This window comes from Malaclemys terrapin, chromosome 5, assembly GCF_027887155.1.
Source record: "Malaclemys terrapin pileata isolate rMalTer1 chromosome 5, rMalTer1.hap1, whole genome shotgun sequence".
NCBI classification, from domain to species: Eukaryota; Metazoa; Chordata; order Testudines; family Emydidae; genus Malaclemys; species Malaclemys terrapin.
The window spans coordinates 471029-486732 of NC_071509.1; the positions used below are offsets into that span (position 1 = coordinate 471029).

At 58.8% G+C, this 15704-nt stretch overlaps 1 protein-coding gene across 3 annotated transcripts in view; it reads right to left on the reverse strand.

Annotated features, from left to right (window-relative positions):
* Window positions 1–1406: 1406 nt before the first annotated feature.
* Window positions 1407–15704, reverse strand: part of LOC128838406 (dedicator of cytokinesis protein 2-like) — a 348010-nt gene continuing 333712 nt past the window's right edge. For 2 of the 3 annotated variants that reach the window (XM_054030559.1, XM_054030558.1), the window contains exons 47-53: window positions 9615–9698; window positions 9119–9256; window positions 6595–6683; window positions 5710–5872; window positions 5058–5169; window positions 2884–3017; window positions 1407–2747 (exon numbers count right to left, since the gene is read on the reverse strand). In XM_054030559.1, the coding sequence (XP_053886534.1) occupies window positions 2667–2747; window positions 2884–3017; window positions 5058–5169; window positions 5710–5872; window positions 6595–6683; window positions 9119–9256; window positions 9615–9698 (801 nt within the window). In that variant the 3' untranslated portion in view covers window positions 1407–2666. The remainder of the gene's footprint in view (window positions 2748–2883; window positions 3018–5057; window positions 5170–5709; window positions 5873–6594; window positions 6684–9118; window positions 9257–9614; window positions 9699–15704) is intronic. The other variant, XM_054030560.1, reaches the window with a different exon arrangement.

Below are 15704 nucleotides of genomic sequence, written 5' to 3' on the forward strand. Positions count from 1 at the left end.
ACCAGGGGCCGAAGGAAGCTGGTGACGCAGGGCCCCAGATGTGGCTGCCAGGATGAGTGAATGTCTCAAAAACCATTTTTTTGAGGCAGCTGCGATGTGAAGGGGGTGGGGGGCAGGGAGCCAGGTCTCCTGGGTTCCAGTCCTGGTTCTGGGAATGATGTGGGGGTCTAGTGCTTAGAGCAGCGGGGGTGTGGGCTGGGTGTTCCCCCCTCTTCCCCCTGTGTGTCTCCAATGGGCTGACTGGGCCCCTGGTGTGTGTGTGTGGGGGGGGGGGGTCTGACCATAGCAGGATTCTTTGTGGTCGCTGTAGGTTTGCCTGTGCTCACAGACCCCGACTGGACAGCTGCAAGGGCTGGATAGGGACGTGCTGCGCCTGGGTGTGGGAGCAGAAACCCCCCATCCCCGCCCCACCCCCTGGCTGGCCCCAGGGAACCTGTGCTCCAGCTGGCCCCAGAGCTCCTGGGGTGGTCCCGGGCCACTTGCTCTTCATGGGAGGGGGATGGGATGCCAGCGAATCTTGTGCCCCTGCCCAGCTGGCTCAGAGATGCAGCTACTTTCTGAGCCAGGCCTCGTTCGCCTGAGCGGCTGGGCTTAGGCTAGCCCCCTCCCCAGGCGCATTCCACCCCGCCTGCCTTGCCCACTAGTGCCCCCCCTCACCCCTTCCCCTCCAGTGCTCCATGAGCCCTCGCACCCAGCCCTGCCTCCAGGGTAACACATCCCACCCCGCCTGCCTTGCCCACTAGTGCCCCCCCTCACCCCTTCCCCTCCAGTGCTCCATGAGCCCTCGCACCCAGCCCTGCCTCCAGGGTAACACATCCCACCCCGCCTGCCTTGCCCACTAGTGCCCCCCCTCACCCCTTCCCCTCCAGTGCTCCATGAGCCCTCGCACCCAGCCCTGCCTCCAGGGTAACACATCCCACCCCGCCTGCCTTGCCCACTAGTGCCCCCCCTCACCCCTTCCCCTCCAGTGCTCCATGAGCCCTCGCACCCAGCCCTGCCTCCAGGGTAACACATCCCACCCCGCCTGCCTTGCCCACTAGTGCCCCCCCTCACCCCTTCCCCTCCAGTGCTCCATGAGCCCTCGCACCCAGCCCTGCCTCCAGGGTAACACATCCCACCCCGCCTGCCTTGCCCACTAGTGCCCCCCCTCACCCCTTCCCCTCCAGTGCTCCATGAGCCCTCGCACCCAGCCCTGCCTCCAGGGTAACACATCCCACCCCGCCTGCCTTGCCCACTAGTGCCCCCCCTCACCCCTTCCCCTCCAGTGCTCCCTGTGAGCACCTCCCCCAGCCCCCTTAGTCTGTTTTGTCCTTAGGACTTTGCATTCACGCTTTCCCCACCTCCCTGCCACTGCTGGCCTGAGGTCGGTCCTGGGCACTGATTTGCAGGGGCGCAGGCTGGAGGATTTAGTCGCTTTATTGGCAGGCAGCTGGAGGCATCCCATGGCCCCAGGCACACGAACACCAGCAGTGCGGCGGGTACGCGCTGGGAAAGCAGCGGGGCCTGGCCTGCTGGGGGTGGGCAGAACACAAAGCCTGGGGCTGCCCCAGCCCTAGGTCAGCTCGCCTGGCGCAGAGCCCATGGTGGGGATGCACAAGCCCATCATGCTGCAGCCCGGGGCCGAAGGCGGGGGCGAGAGCAGCAGCAGCAGGCCGGCTCCTGCCCCACACGGGAGGGGCTCAGTCCATGGGCGCTGCCCGCAGTGCGGGAGGCCGGCTGAGACCAGGCGATGGGCAGTGGTCGTGGCTGAACTGATCTGCGGTTGCTGCAGAGGGGCCCCAGCGGTGCTGCAGGCAGCTCACTGCACCACGGCTCCAGGGGTCGCAGCCTCGGGGAGGGGCTGATACAGAGACTATTACGGCGCTGCTCTGGGACCAGTGTGTGGGGGGGTGTATGGGTGCTCAGGGGCCACCCACCTCCAGCCCCGCCCAGGGACAGCGCAGCCCTAGGGGGTCAGGACCTGGCAAACCGTCCTGTACCAAGGGGCTGACCTGCTGGGGATTGTTCCTGCCGAGTGTGTGGACTGAGTCTATCAAACACTAACTGCTCGGCAACCGGGCAGCAGAGCCCCTGGTCTCCCGGCCTCACAGCACACGGACAGGCCGTAGAACTGAAATATTTCCCCCAGGCAGCATTGCATTTGCCTGTGGAACTCACCGCCACAGGACGGCTTAGGAGCTGGGCCTTAGAACGAGAATATCCAGAGCACAACTAGTTCGTAGGAAAAGGAGAGCTGGGGAGGGACCCAGAGCCCTGCTTCAGGAATGCAGCTGACCTCTAACTCCTGGGGCTACAGCAGCCCTTCACCGGGGCAGATTTGCTGGCTGCCATGTTTCCTACACCATCCTCAGTGGGGCAGACGGCCCTAGACCTGACCTAGGCTGGTGCCTCCTGTGAGAGGGAGGCTGAGCTAGGCTGGGGCTTCTGCAGCTCCAAGCACATGGGAACTGGAGTGAGGGGGTGGTGGGATGCTCGGGCTGCTGTAGGAAAGACGAATGAGTCTGGCCCAGGGCTCAGCCGGGGAGGGGGAGGGGGGTGGCGGGTGCAGGAGCATGGAGGGCACAAAGGGGTGGGGGCCGGACCAAGCAGCCAGCAAACATCTCCATCAGCAAAATCACCCTCCTGAGCGGGACAGCGAGGGGGCCGGTCATGGGCAGTGGGGCAGCTCAGGTCGGGGATATGCGCTTGGATTTGGGGGGTGGCGGGGGCGGTGATTTCAGCCCTTTACTTCCATCCACTGTCAGCTGCTAAAACAAAGAGAAACAAGCATTAGTGAGTGGCTCGGGGGGGGGCGGGCCCTGCACCCCATGTGGCTCTGGGGGGCTGGGCCCTGCACCCCATGTGGCTCTGGGGAGATCCTGCAGCCCAGGCCATGGCCAGTACCTTCCCACTGTTGGGTGCGGCGTTCTGCTCCATGAAGGTCTCGTACACACTGGAGCTGATTTTGCGGGGCAGTGGGGGGGCCTTGCTGGCGCTCTTCACCCGTCCTGTGAAGCCCCGGGTGGACCCTGACGCCCCTGCACACAGAGAGGAGGACACAGCGCTGAGCCCTGCCCTGTCATGGCAGCTGGAGCAAAGCCGGCGCTACCCCATGGCCTCCTGGTGCCAGCTCCGCGGCTGGGCACATACGGGCTGTGAGGGAGTCAGCAGGCCCCCCCGGAGAGCCGAGCCAGGCCGGGACCGGCCACTCCCTGTACAGCCTCTGGGTTTCGGACCGTCTGGCCCTATGGCGCCCGCCCTTGGTTTGTGTTGGCCCCGCGGGTAGGAGAGCAGGGCACTGGGGTGGTGCCCAGGCCTGGCCTGTTCTCCCACCGCCCGACCCAAAGGCATAAATGGCCCCTCAGGCCCTTCACCCTAGCCAAATCTCAGAGCTCTAGGGGGCAGGGAAGGGCAGGGAGAGGGCTTCGCATGGCCAGGGCACCTCAAAGACCCCCCAGGCACTATATGGTGATGACCGGCCAGTGTCCTTGTGGGCTCCGGCCGCTACCTCAGTGCTGGGCCATGGGAGCTGGGAGCCCGGCGTGAGCTGCGGTCGCAGGCGAGCCCCAGCTACAGCGCAGTGCTGGGCTCCACATGGCTCCGGGCCAGGACATTGCGCCAACAAGCCGCAGCGGTGCCTGGGCCCCAGCAGAGCGAGCGCTCATGGGAGAGCTGCTCCAGTGCCCCCGAACAGGCGTCACGCAGGCAGGACCCCGTCTGGCTGAGGCTTGGTGTACAGAGGTGACCAGCACTGCGGCACCGGGAGCACAGACGAGGCCTCGGTGCTGATGACCAGGGTCGCACAGCGGAGGAAGCAGCTCACCAGGGCACTGACGGGGGGGGGGGGGGGGGGGCGGCGGCGGGCGGGGGGGAGGTTACGCAGAGGGGTCCCCCCCCCCCCCCCCGAGACTCTCCATGGCCAGTCTGCAGCCCCCTCCATGGGGTGCTCGGGCAGAAATGCCTTCACACGGCCCTGCTGGAGCCTGCGACGGGACTTTCACCCAGACAATAGCGACACTGAGGAGGGGCGGCCCCAGCAACTCTGGTTTCCACAAGAATCCGATTTTGTGTATCTGGGGCAAATCCATCCCACCGGGTCCGGGACCAACCCAGATAACCACCGAGCTGCTGGCAATGGCTCAACAGAGCGGGTGTGGCCCGGACACCCCCACCCTAGCTCCACTGGTGCCTCTCAGCCCCGACCCGCAGCCCCCTTCGATCCCAGCCCTGGGTGTCTGTACCTGCCGCACTGGGGGAGGGGAAGGAGATGCCCGGATATGCCGTGCTGAGGGGGAGGGGAAGGGAGTGTCTGTACCTGCCGTGCTGGGGAAGGGGAAGGGGGTGCCCAGACATGCTGTGCTGGGGAGGGGAAGGGGGTGTCTGTACCTGCCACGCTGGGGGGGAGGGGAAGGGGGTGTCTGTATCTGCCATGCTGGGGGGGAGGGGAAGGAGGTGCCTGGACGTGCTGTGCTGGGTGGGAGGGGAAGGGGTGCCTGGACGTGCGGTGCTGTGGGAGGGGAAGGGGGTGTCTGTACCTGCCATGCTGTGGGGGGAGGGGAAGGGGGTGTCTGTATCTGCCACGCTGGGGGGGAGGGGAAGGGGGTGCCCGGACGTGCCACACTGGGGGAGGAGAAGGGGGTGGCCGTACCTGCCATGCTGGCGGGGAGGGGAAGGGGGTGCCCGGACATGCCACGCTGGGGGGGAGGGGAAGGGGGTGCCCGGACATGCCACGCTGGGGGGGGGGTGCCCGGACGTGCCATGTTGGGAGGGAGGGGAAGGGGTGCCCGGATGTGCCGTGCTGGGGGAGAAGGGGGTGGCCGTACCTGCCATGCTGGGGGGGAGGGGAAGGGGGTGCCCGGATGTGCCGTGCTGGGGGAGGAGAAGGGGGTGCCTGTATGTGCCACACTGGGGGGGAGGGGAAGGGGGTGCCCGGATGTGCCGTGCTGGGGGAGAAGGGGGTGGCCGTACCTGCCATGCTGGGGGGGAGGGGAAGGGGGTGCCCGGACGTGCCACGCTGGGGGGGAGGGAAAGGGGGTGCCCGGATGTGCCGTGCTGGGGGGAGAAGGGGGTGTCCGTACCTGTTGCAGTAGGGGATGCAGCGCTGGCATCTCTCTCCGGGGGTGGCTGTTTTCCCTCGGCACCGGCCAGGCAGCTCTCAGTCATGTTCCGGGAGAGTCTCCACTTCTCCTCCTGGGGGAGCAAGGGGCAGCAGCTCAGGTCCCCAGCCCTGGGCTCCTGGTCCCGGGACAGCAGGTGCCAACCTCCTCCCAGACACCTAATGGGCCAGCAGCAACGGCCAAGCTGGGGCCAGCCCACAGGGCGCAGGGACACAGCGTTGGGGCGCAGGGGTTGCTGGCACAAGCTGAGTGGGGGAGTAATATGAATCCTCTAGCTCATCTTGTTATCCCCCTTTCACAGATGGGGAAACTGAGGCACAGAGGGGCTGGGCCTCACCCAGCAGCTGAGCTGGGAATAGACTCCGGGGCTCTGTGCGGCAGGCCAGGCCGCTCTCACCTAGGCAGGCCTCAGGGCCATGTCCCAGCTCCGCTGTGCTCGGGCACCTGCCCAGGGCAGCGAGGGCACCACGGCTCGCAGCATGCAGGGGGCACAGCGAGGGGCACGTGCTGGGGAGGACGCAGCCCACAGCGTGGGGGGTGCAGGCCCGGCAGGGGCCATGGGCTGGGGAGGTGCCATGCAGGGGAACGCGGCTCATGCCGGGGGCAGCTTTACCTTGGGCTCCGGGGACTCCAGGACGGACTGGCGCTGCTCCTGCCGCCGGTACCCAAAGAAGGTGCTGCCGCGATTCTCCTTGCGGTCGCTCTTGCGCTCCTCGGCCTCAGGGGGACGCTCAGGAGCACAGGGCACCGACTTCCTGGAGGGAGGGGGCTCCGTGCTGCAGCCACCCGCAGGGGCCTTGTGAGAGCAGGTGGGGGCAGCGATGGGGGGGCAGGGGGCGATGTAGATTGGAAAGAGGGGAGGGTGAGGGGGGAAGGGAGGGCAGGAGCTGGGAGGAGAGGGACAGCGAGGCAGGGTGGGGCTGGGGGGGCAGCCAGTGGCTGAGGGGGGAGGGGAGGGCAGTCCCGGGGGGGATGGGCTGCGGGGCTGGGAGGGCGGCCAGTGGCTGAGAGGGGAGGGCAGTCCCGGGGGGGATGGGCTGCGAGGCTGGGGGGGCGGCCAGTGGCTGAGGGGGGAGGGGAGGGGAGGGCAGTCCCGGGAGGGATGGGCTGCGAGGCTGGGAGGGCAGCCAGTGGCTGAGGGGGGAGAGGAGGGCAGTCCCGGGGGGGATGGGCTGCGGGGCTGGGAGGGCGGCCAGTGGCTGAGGGGGGAGGGGAGGGCAGTCCCGGGAGGGATGGGCTGCGAGGCTGGGAGGGCGGCCAGTGGCTGAGGGGGGAGGGGAGGGCAGTCCCGGGAGGGATGGGCTGCGGGGCGGCCAGTGGCTGAGGGGGGAGGGGAGGGCAGTCCCGGGGGGGATGGGTTGTGGGGCTAGGGGGGCAGCCAGTGGCTGAGGGGGGAGGGGAGGGCAGTCCCGGGGGGGATGGGCTGCGAGGCTGGGAGGGCGGCCAGTGGCTGAGGGGGGAGGGCAGAGCCGGGCTGCTCCCTGGCTCCAAGACTCACCTGTCTTGGTGCGGGCGGCTGGGTGGCTCCGTCTCTGGGCCCCACAGCTTGGAGTGGGGGCGGCCTCCGCGCCTCTCCTCCAGGAAGGGCTGCGAGCACAAGGAGCCGGGGGGCCAAGGCTGAGCTTCTCTCCCCAGCTCCAGCCAGGCCTGTCGCCCCCTCCCCCAGCCCAGCCCCTGCCCCCACGCCACAGGGCAGCTCCCCTCCTGCTCCCCCGGCAGCATGGCCACTGGAGCGCTGGGGCAACGGAGAGAGCCCAGCGGGGGTCGGGGCTTCACAGGGAGGAGGGGGCTGGGGCTGGCTCAGTGCGGACACGGGTCTGCGGCCGGGGGAGGCTGAGCAGGGACGCGGGCGCTCGCCCAAAGGCAGGAGCCGAGGACAGAGCCCCAGGGGAGCAGCACGGACAGGGCACTGGGAGCAGCAGGGAAGGCGCAATCGCCCCCACCCGCCCTTCCGCCGGCTCGCCTTGGAGCATGAGAAGGCACCGGACTGGACTGGCCCAGCTGCCCGTCCTGGAGACTGGCCAGCAGCAGCCCTGCCGCTGGGAGGCCAGGTTAACCTGCCCCTCCCGACCCGCCAGCCAGCGGTCGGGTTCATGCCCGCGGTTCTAGCCCTGCCACACTCGGTTATTCAGTATTTACTGTGCCAGCTCTGGATGGTCTCGTTCAACGGGGCTGGTCCCTCTATGAACCCTGGTGAGCTCTGGGCCTCAGCAACAGCTTGTGGCCATGAGTGCCACAGGCTATCCAAGAGCCACATGAAACACTGGTTACTTTTTCCAATTTTCCTGCTGAGTTGCACTGACTGTCCCCTCCACATCCATGCGCCGAGAGACAGGGAATACGGGGCTCTGCTGCCCCCTCAGCCACCCCCGCACCTGTCTGCTCTCGAAGGGAACAACCCCCCAGCCTGGTCAGTCCCTGAACGCCCTCATCAGTCATCTCAGCACCGCTCTGTGCTGCCCTGCAGGAGCCAGGCGCCGGCACTGCGCAGCACATCCAGATGGGCCGCACCCCGTCTACAGGGCAGCATTAGACTGTTCGCTGCATTATTCTCCTGCCTGTCCTGCAGCTCGGCGGCTCGTTTGCTGCACATTGTGTCGAGGTCAGACTGAGCTGCCCAGCGACGCTGGGTCTGTTTGCTGGGAGGATACAGACGCTCCCTGGTTTATGCAAGCGTTACGTTCCGGAACACCTTGCGTAACTCGAATTTTGCATAAGTCGGAAACGTATACCCGACTATTACGCAAAAAAAAAAAAACCCAAAACCCTCCTATTTCTAGCTTACGGAACTTTTCCCAAGAATGCGGATTTGCGTAAGTCGGGTTTGTGTAACCGGGGGGGCGTCTGCACTGTTAAGTTAGGCCCTGAGAAGGCACATGACAAGTTCAGATTAAACCCTCCAATGTGTGTTACTTCATATTAGTCAACCCTGAATCCCAGCTGTGCTTGCCAGCATGCTGCCTTTTCCCCTCCATCAGTCCCTCAAATTCCTCACGGGCTCCTCTGGGCACGGCTCCCCTCAATACCTTTGTGCCATCTGGAGATTCACACATCCCTTTTCCAGCTTGTTAATAAATATCTGAAACCCCAGTCTCCCCCTGGGGCCCTGCTGTGACCCCTCTGCTCTGATGGAAACAGACCATCGATCCCTGCTCTGTTCTGAGCCTTCTGCTCCAGGGCAGTGCTTCGCCCTCACCCCACAGCGACTGGTTCCTTACCAGGCTCCTATGAGAGGCTTTGCCAAGGGCATTCGAATGGCAGCTGCTGGCTGGCGACCAGGTACAGAGACGCCGAAAGATCTTGCTCTGCAGCTGCCGAGCCCCTCTTGGAGTGAGCTCCAGGTGTTTCATTGTTCGACTGCCAGCACCTTCCCTGGTCCAGGGCTCAGGCTCATGGCCTGCGGGCACCCAGCCCACCCAGCGCCAGTTTACAGCGAGTCACAACCTGGCTCATTTGGGGGGCTTTGCTGGCAGCTCAACTGCTGCATGAAACTGCTCCCGGCTCCTGGATGGGCCTTCTGGGCCCAGCCACTCGCTGGCTGCCTTGTACGTTAGCCTTTGACTCGTCAGCCCCGCTCCAGCCCTGGGTGCCAGCTCCACCCCCTTCCCTGCAGGCCCCTGCCCCCCTCCCTGGGGCACAGAGAAACCATTCGGCTTCTCAACGTCCATCTCCTTAGCACCTCCACCCCACTGACCCTACACCCGCTGACCCTGCTCCCAGCCTGCCAGACAGCCCCACTGACGCTGCCTCCACTGCCCCTGCTCCCAGCCAGCCGGGCAGCCCCGCTGACCCTGCACCCGCTGACCCTGCTCCCAGCCTGCCAGGCAGCCCCGCTGCCCCTGCCTCCAGCCTGCCAGGCGGCCCCGCTGCCCCTGCCCCCGCTGCCCCTGCCCCCAGCCTGCCAGGCGTCCCCGCTAACCCTGCCTCTGCTGACCTGCCCCCACCCATGGCCTGCAGGCAGCCTCTCCCATCCCCTGCCTGTCCCCCCACCCACTCCCACCCCTTGCCCGCCCAGCACTCACCAGCTCCCGCAGGCCGTACTGGCTCTCCACCTTGGCTCGCAGCTGCACGAAGCACTGCTCCATGCGCTCATGGAAGGGCCTGAGGTCCTCAGTCACCTTCCTGCCGTGGATCCGGATCCCCTCTGCCAAGAGCGGAATCTGCCGGGAAACAGGCCCAGTGCCAGCGCCCGCAGGATGGACACGGGCCTTGGCTCACACAACCCAGGCGCTACAGGGACAAGGGTCCCTGGGTGGAGGGCTGGGGAGCAACGGGGGCAGGGCAGCACCCACATGGGCCTGGCAGGGCTGAGGGGTCAGTGCCTGGTGCCAGAATGGGCAGCAGCCTGCCCAGGGCAAAGGGCTCAGGAGACGATCCCCCGTTTGGGGAACTCTAAGGATCCTCCAATGTTCTGCCTGGAGCAGCTGCTGAGGGGGCTCCTGGCTGCAGGAGGCTGGGCAGAAACACCCCCAGGAAGCCCTGGGATGCTGGGGAGCCCTGCAGCAAGAGGGGAGGTACCTGCCAGGCGATCAGATCCTGCAGCTTCTCAATACTGGCCTGGTCCTCGGGGTGCTCTGTCAGATAGGCCTCCTGGAAAAACGCCTGCAACAACAAACCCTCTTCAGCTCCTACCTTGTCCTGGCTCAGCACATGGCCTCAGCCCCCGGCAGGGTGGAGCTGAGCATGGAACAGAGACACATCTCACTCCCGACCCACAGCCCCTGTCTGTGTAAGCCCCTGGGCTCCCTCCTCTGCTCTCTGTCCCCCAACTCTGCTGGTGCCCTCACTCCCGACCCACAGCCCCTGCTACTCCCAAGCTCTGCCGGTGCCCTCACTCCCAACCCACAGCCCCCAGCTATTCATAAAAAGTATGGGCTGGATGAATGGACTATAAGGTGGATAGAAAGCTGGCTAGATCGGCGGGCTTGACGGGTAGTGATCAATGGCTCCATGTCTAGTTGGCAGCCGGTATCAAGCGGCGTGCCCCAAGGGTCGGTCCTGGGGCCGGTTTTGTTCAATACCTTCATTAATGATCTGGAGGATGGTGTGGACTGCACTCTCAGCAAGTTTGCAGATGACACTAAACTGGGAGACATGGTAGATACGCTGGAGGGTAGGGATCGGATACAGAGGAACCTAGACAAATTGGAGGATTGGGCCAAAAGAAACCTGATGAGGATCAACAAGGACAAGTGCAGAGTCCTAGTGGTACCTGATGACGGAACAAGGAGCAATGGTCTCAAGTTGCAGTGGGGGAGGTTTAGGTTGGATATTAGGAAAAACTGTTTCACTAGGAGGGTGGTGAAGCACTGGAATGGGTTACTTAGGGAGGTGGTGGAATCTCCTTCCTTAGAAGTTTTCAAGGTCAGGCTTGACAAAGCCCTGGCTGGGATGATTTAGTTGGGGGTTGGTCCTGCTTTGAGCAGGGGGGTTGGACTAGATACCTCCTGAGGTCCCTTCCAACCCTGATATTCTATGGTTCTATGAGCATGGGCTCCCTCCTCTGCTCCCTGCTCCCCAACTCTGCCGGTGCCCCTCACTCCTGACCCACAGCCCCTGCCAGCCAAGCCCCCCCAGCTCTGCCAGTTCCTCTCAATCCCAACCCACAGCTCCTGCCAGCCCAGCCCCCCTGTGACATTATTGACATAAACTGGGACCATATAGATCATTGTTGCAACCAAGGTCCTGTAGTAGCACCCAAATCTGTATAAAGGGGGTCAATGGGGTGTCTAAGACAAGGTTATGGGTTACTGGTTATGATTATGCTGTCTATATGTGTGTATCAGTTTTGTAGTTGAAGTTAGGAATATTGGCTCTATACTGTCTGTATGGCAAACTTATGCTATGCTTCTGGGTGACACCCCAGACAAGCTGGTGTTAGCTCTGCCTAGCCTGCTTGATGGCCCATTAAGGACCATCAGCTATACAATGAACTCATTGAGAGAAGGCAGATACGCCTTGAGACTCAGCAGAGACTGGCCCATGTGACTCCAGACTCCATTTTGCTGTAATTTTGCACAGTAAGAACAAAGAGGTGTTCTTACACCTGGAAAAGACTATATAAGGCTGATGCCTCATCTCCATTTTGTCTTCAATCCTGCTTCTTACCTCTGGAGGAACTTTGCTACAAGCTGAAACTTTGAACAAAGGACTGAGGACCCATCCCAGCGGGGGATGTATTCCAGAGACTTAATTTGAACCTGCGGTTTATTCTATCACTGCTGCAAGCCTGAACCAAGAACTTTGCCATTACTGTATGTAATTGATTCCATTTAACCAATTCTAACTCTCATCTCTATCTTTTTTCTTTTATGAATAAACCTTTAGATTTTAGATTCTAAAGGATTGGCAACAGCGTGATTTGTGGGTAAGATCTGATTAGGGGAGGGATAACTCAGTGGTTTGAGCATCAGCCTGCTAAACCCAGGGTTGTGAGTTCAATCCTTGAGGGGGCCACTTAGGGATCTGGGGCAAAAATCAGTACTTGGTCCTGCTAGGGGGGAGGGATAGCTCAGTGGTTTGAGCATTGGCCTGCTAAACCCTGGGTTGTGAGTTCAATCCTTGAGGGGGCCACTTAGGGATGTGGGGCAAAATCAGTACTTGGTCCTGCTAGTCAAGGCAGGGGGCTGGACTCGATGACCTTTCAAGGTCCCTTCCAGTTCTAGGAGATGGGATATCTCCATTAATTTATATTTATTTAATTTATTTATTTGTATATTGACCTGGGTCTGGGGCTTGGTCCTATGGGATCAGAAGAACCTTTTTTCTTTTACTGGGGTATTGGTTTTCATAACCATTTGTCCCCATAATGAGTAGCACTGATGGTGATACTGGGAAACTGGAGTGTCTAAGGGAATTGCTTGTGTGACTTGTGGTTAGCCAGTGGGGTGAGACCAAAGTCCTCTTAGTCTGGCTGGTTTGGTTTGCCTTAGAGGTGGAAAAACCCCAGCCTTGGGCTGTAACTGCCCTGTTTAAGCACTTTGTCCTGAGTTGGCACTCTCAGTTGGGTCCCACCAAAGCCGCATCGTCACAGTGGCGTAGTCGTCCTTGGATCCACAGAATCAGGTCAATTAAGCTTTGGGTCAGAACCCCACGCTATCCAAATTTGAATTTTGGGATTGAGAGTTTTGTTGGTTAAAGAGCTGCTACAATGGCTGAGCAAAGAGGATAAGCTTTAGAAAGAAAGCTACAAAGGAAGAACTGAGAAATCTGTTAATAGCCAGTGATCAGGGAGCAAGAGCACAGCCCTTACCTGAAAAAGAACAGGCATACTTGTGGCACCCTAGATACTAACAAATTTATTAGAGCATAAGCTTTCGCGGGCTACAACCCACTTCATCGGATGCATATAGAGTGGAACATACATTGAGGATATATATATACACACATACAGAGAGCATAAACAGGTGGGAGTTGTCTTACCAACTCTGAGAGGCCAATTAAGTAAGAGAAAAAAAACTTTTGAAGTGATAATCAAGCTAGCCCAGTACAGACAGTTTGATAAGAAGTGTGAGAATACTTACAAGGGGAGATAGATTCAATGTTTGTAATGGCTCAGCCATTCCCAGTCCTTATTTAATCCTGAGTTGATTGTGTCTAGTTTGCATATCAATTCCAGCTCAGCAGTCTCTCGTTGGAGTCTGTTTTTGAAGTTTTTCTGTTTTAAGATAGCCACCCGCAGGTCTGTCATAGAATGACCAGACAGGTTAAAGTGTTCTCCCACTGGTTTTTGAGTATTATGATTCCTGATGTCAGATTTGTGTCCATTAATTCTTTTGCGTAGAGACTGTCCTGTTCTTTTTGAGGATACAGACTAACACGGCTGCTACCCTGAAACCAGCCCTTACCTGCGGCTACAGAAGATGCAGAAAATATTAGAGTGCAAAAGGCAACAAGTAAACTGCAATTTGAGCATGAACAGAAGCTAGCAGATCTTCGATTGCTGGAGAAGCAAAAAATAGCAGAGTTAGAAAGAGAGAGAGAGAAAGAAGCCGATCAAAGAAAGAAGGAGGCAGATGAGAGAGAAGAGAGACCTCGTAAGGGGCGTCTAGAGCTGCTCGCTGCTGAACAGGAGACGGCCAGACTTCAGCTCCAAGTACTGGAAGAGCGGAGAAAGTCATCCCCACCTGGTACTCCACTTCCCCCCCACCATGAGAAAAACTGGGAAAGGATGTGTCCCATTTACAACAATACTGAGGATATAGAGGAGTTTTTGTCTACCTTTGAACGCCTCTGCAATCTGTACCAGATCCCCGAGGGTCAGCGAATGCCTGTCCTGCTGACCAGACTGACTGGAAAAGCCAGGGAGGTATTTAATGAATTGGGGGAACAAGAAGCCTTAGATTATGGGCGGTTTAAAGATTCTGTGTTAAGGCGGTTCAAAGTTACTCCTGAATCTTACAGAGTTAAGTTTAGAGAGTTTAAAATGTCTAAGGATTGTACTTTTGTAGAATGTGCTCATAAGCTGATGGGTTTTGTTAAAAAGTGGGTTGTGGGAGCCAAGGTTCATGGGAGTTTTGAAAAACTGCTGGATTTAATAACTTTGGAACAGTTCTTAGACATTGTGCCTGACAATGTGAGAGCAGCTGTGTGTGACAGGGACCCTGAGTCAGTCCTACGGGCAGCAGAGATTGCGGATGCCCATACCCAAAACGGGGCTTGAGAAGGGTGTAAAACCCTGGGGAAAAGTAATCACCATTCTCCCCGGTTCAAGAGGAGGGAAGGATTTAAAAGTAAACCTGACTCTTCTAAAGGAGTTCAAGGGGGCCCGGAGGGTAGGAACTCACATCCCAGGATGGAACAGGTTACATGCTATCACTGTGGTATGCTGGGCCACATGAGACCAGACTGCCCGACACTGAAGGGCAGCCCAAAACCAGCAACCCCAAATGCCACGGCAAATGCTAACTCTGTTGTTGTAAACTCACAGGCAAACCACACAGAGCCCAGCATTGGTGCCCTGTGTGCAAATGCTGTTTCTGTGATCTCTGAAGAATTTGACCTTAAAACTCACATTAAAGCTAAATATGGGGGAAATAATGTAGAGTTTATTAGCAGTGTAGAAGTGAATGGAGTGAGGTGTATGGCATGGAGGGACACCGCAGCAGATATCACTTTGGTTAAAGCAAGTCTTGTCAGGAAGGAAGATTATTTGCCAGGTGAAGATGTAACTGTTGTAGCCTTATCTGAGTATTTTGTCAGGGTGCCTTTGGCTAAAATCCACCTGAAATGAAAGGGATTGGAGGGCACCATGGTAGTGGGAGTAAAAGACACAATCCCTAAGGATATTATGATTGGAAATGATATTAAAGCTATGGTCAGTCAAATTAATACAAACCAGGCACAGGAGAGGATTGATCCTAAGGTTGTGTCTATGGAAGGTTTCTCCAAAAGTTTGTTTTTGGAAAGTAGCTGTTTGGCTGTGAATGAAGTTTCTGAATGTCTATCTAATGTCTCAGAAGTAAATCTGGAATTAGATCAAGAGAAGGGAGAGGAGGACAAGGAGATTTTGGATGAGCCTAGGCAGTCTTGTGAGCTGATGGCTTTATCTAGTCAGCAGTTTGGGAAGGCAAGGAGAGTGGAAGATGAGTGTCCCTATCCCTTACCTGTTTCCTGTGCGAAGAATAGCGACAGTGAAGGAAAAGTGCCTGTGTCTGTCAGGGGTATTGACTTGCCTATGGAGGAAGCTACCCCAGTCTCCAAGCAGTTGTCTGTGAACAGCCCGGGGTGCTGGGACAAGGGAAATGAAATCCCAAACTGTATGTCTAGTGAAGGAAAATGTGTCTCCAACTCTTTTTTTGTCTGTGGAGCAGACAGAAGGTGCCTTTCGGCCTGTGATGGTTGAGAATAATTCAGTTGTCTCAGAGTTGGTTCTGGATTCAACTAAAGCCCAGGAAGGGAATGGTCCTAAGTCTGTGTCTGCTGGGGAGAATGGCATCCGAAGAAGTGGGCTGTAGTCCACGAAAGCTTATGCTCTAATAAATTTGTTAGTCTCTAAGGTGCCACAAGTACTCCTGTTCTTCTTTTTGCGGATACAGACTAACACGGCTGTTACTCTGAAATTCATCTAGTGAGTCTATGGGTTTGCCTGAAAGGGGATCGTGTAGAAATCTGCCTGATGGGACAAAGGTGATCCTGAATGTAAGTAAGACCCAGGCAGAGTCTGTTGTTGCTCAGGGAAATGTTCCTTTAGAGCAAGCCCTAGGTGAAGAGGGTAAGGGCAGAATTTCTGTGAGGGGTGAATTACTGCTTAGAAAAGGTCCTGGGGAAAAGAATCCTCATGGTAATCTGTGCAAGCAGTTCCCTGCAACTGAAGGGTGTGAGAGTGATTTAATCAAGGAAGTTTCAGTTCCTAGCAGCCAAAAATTGTCTGTTGTGAATGGATCCACTGACTTTCCTTTTAAAAGATCCAGTGTGGGTAGCTTTGAGAAGGTCTCAGAGGAAGTAAAAGTTGTTAAGGAATTGAGGCAGCCCTATGACCAAGTGGCTGTGTGGGGCCAACTTGTTGAGGAGACAATGGTGTTGGAACAGGAATGTCTCCATGCTAATTCTTTAAATGAGCAGTTTGTGCTTCAGGGTCTGAGGACAGATTTGGTTACTGATGTGTCA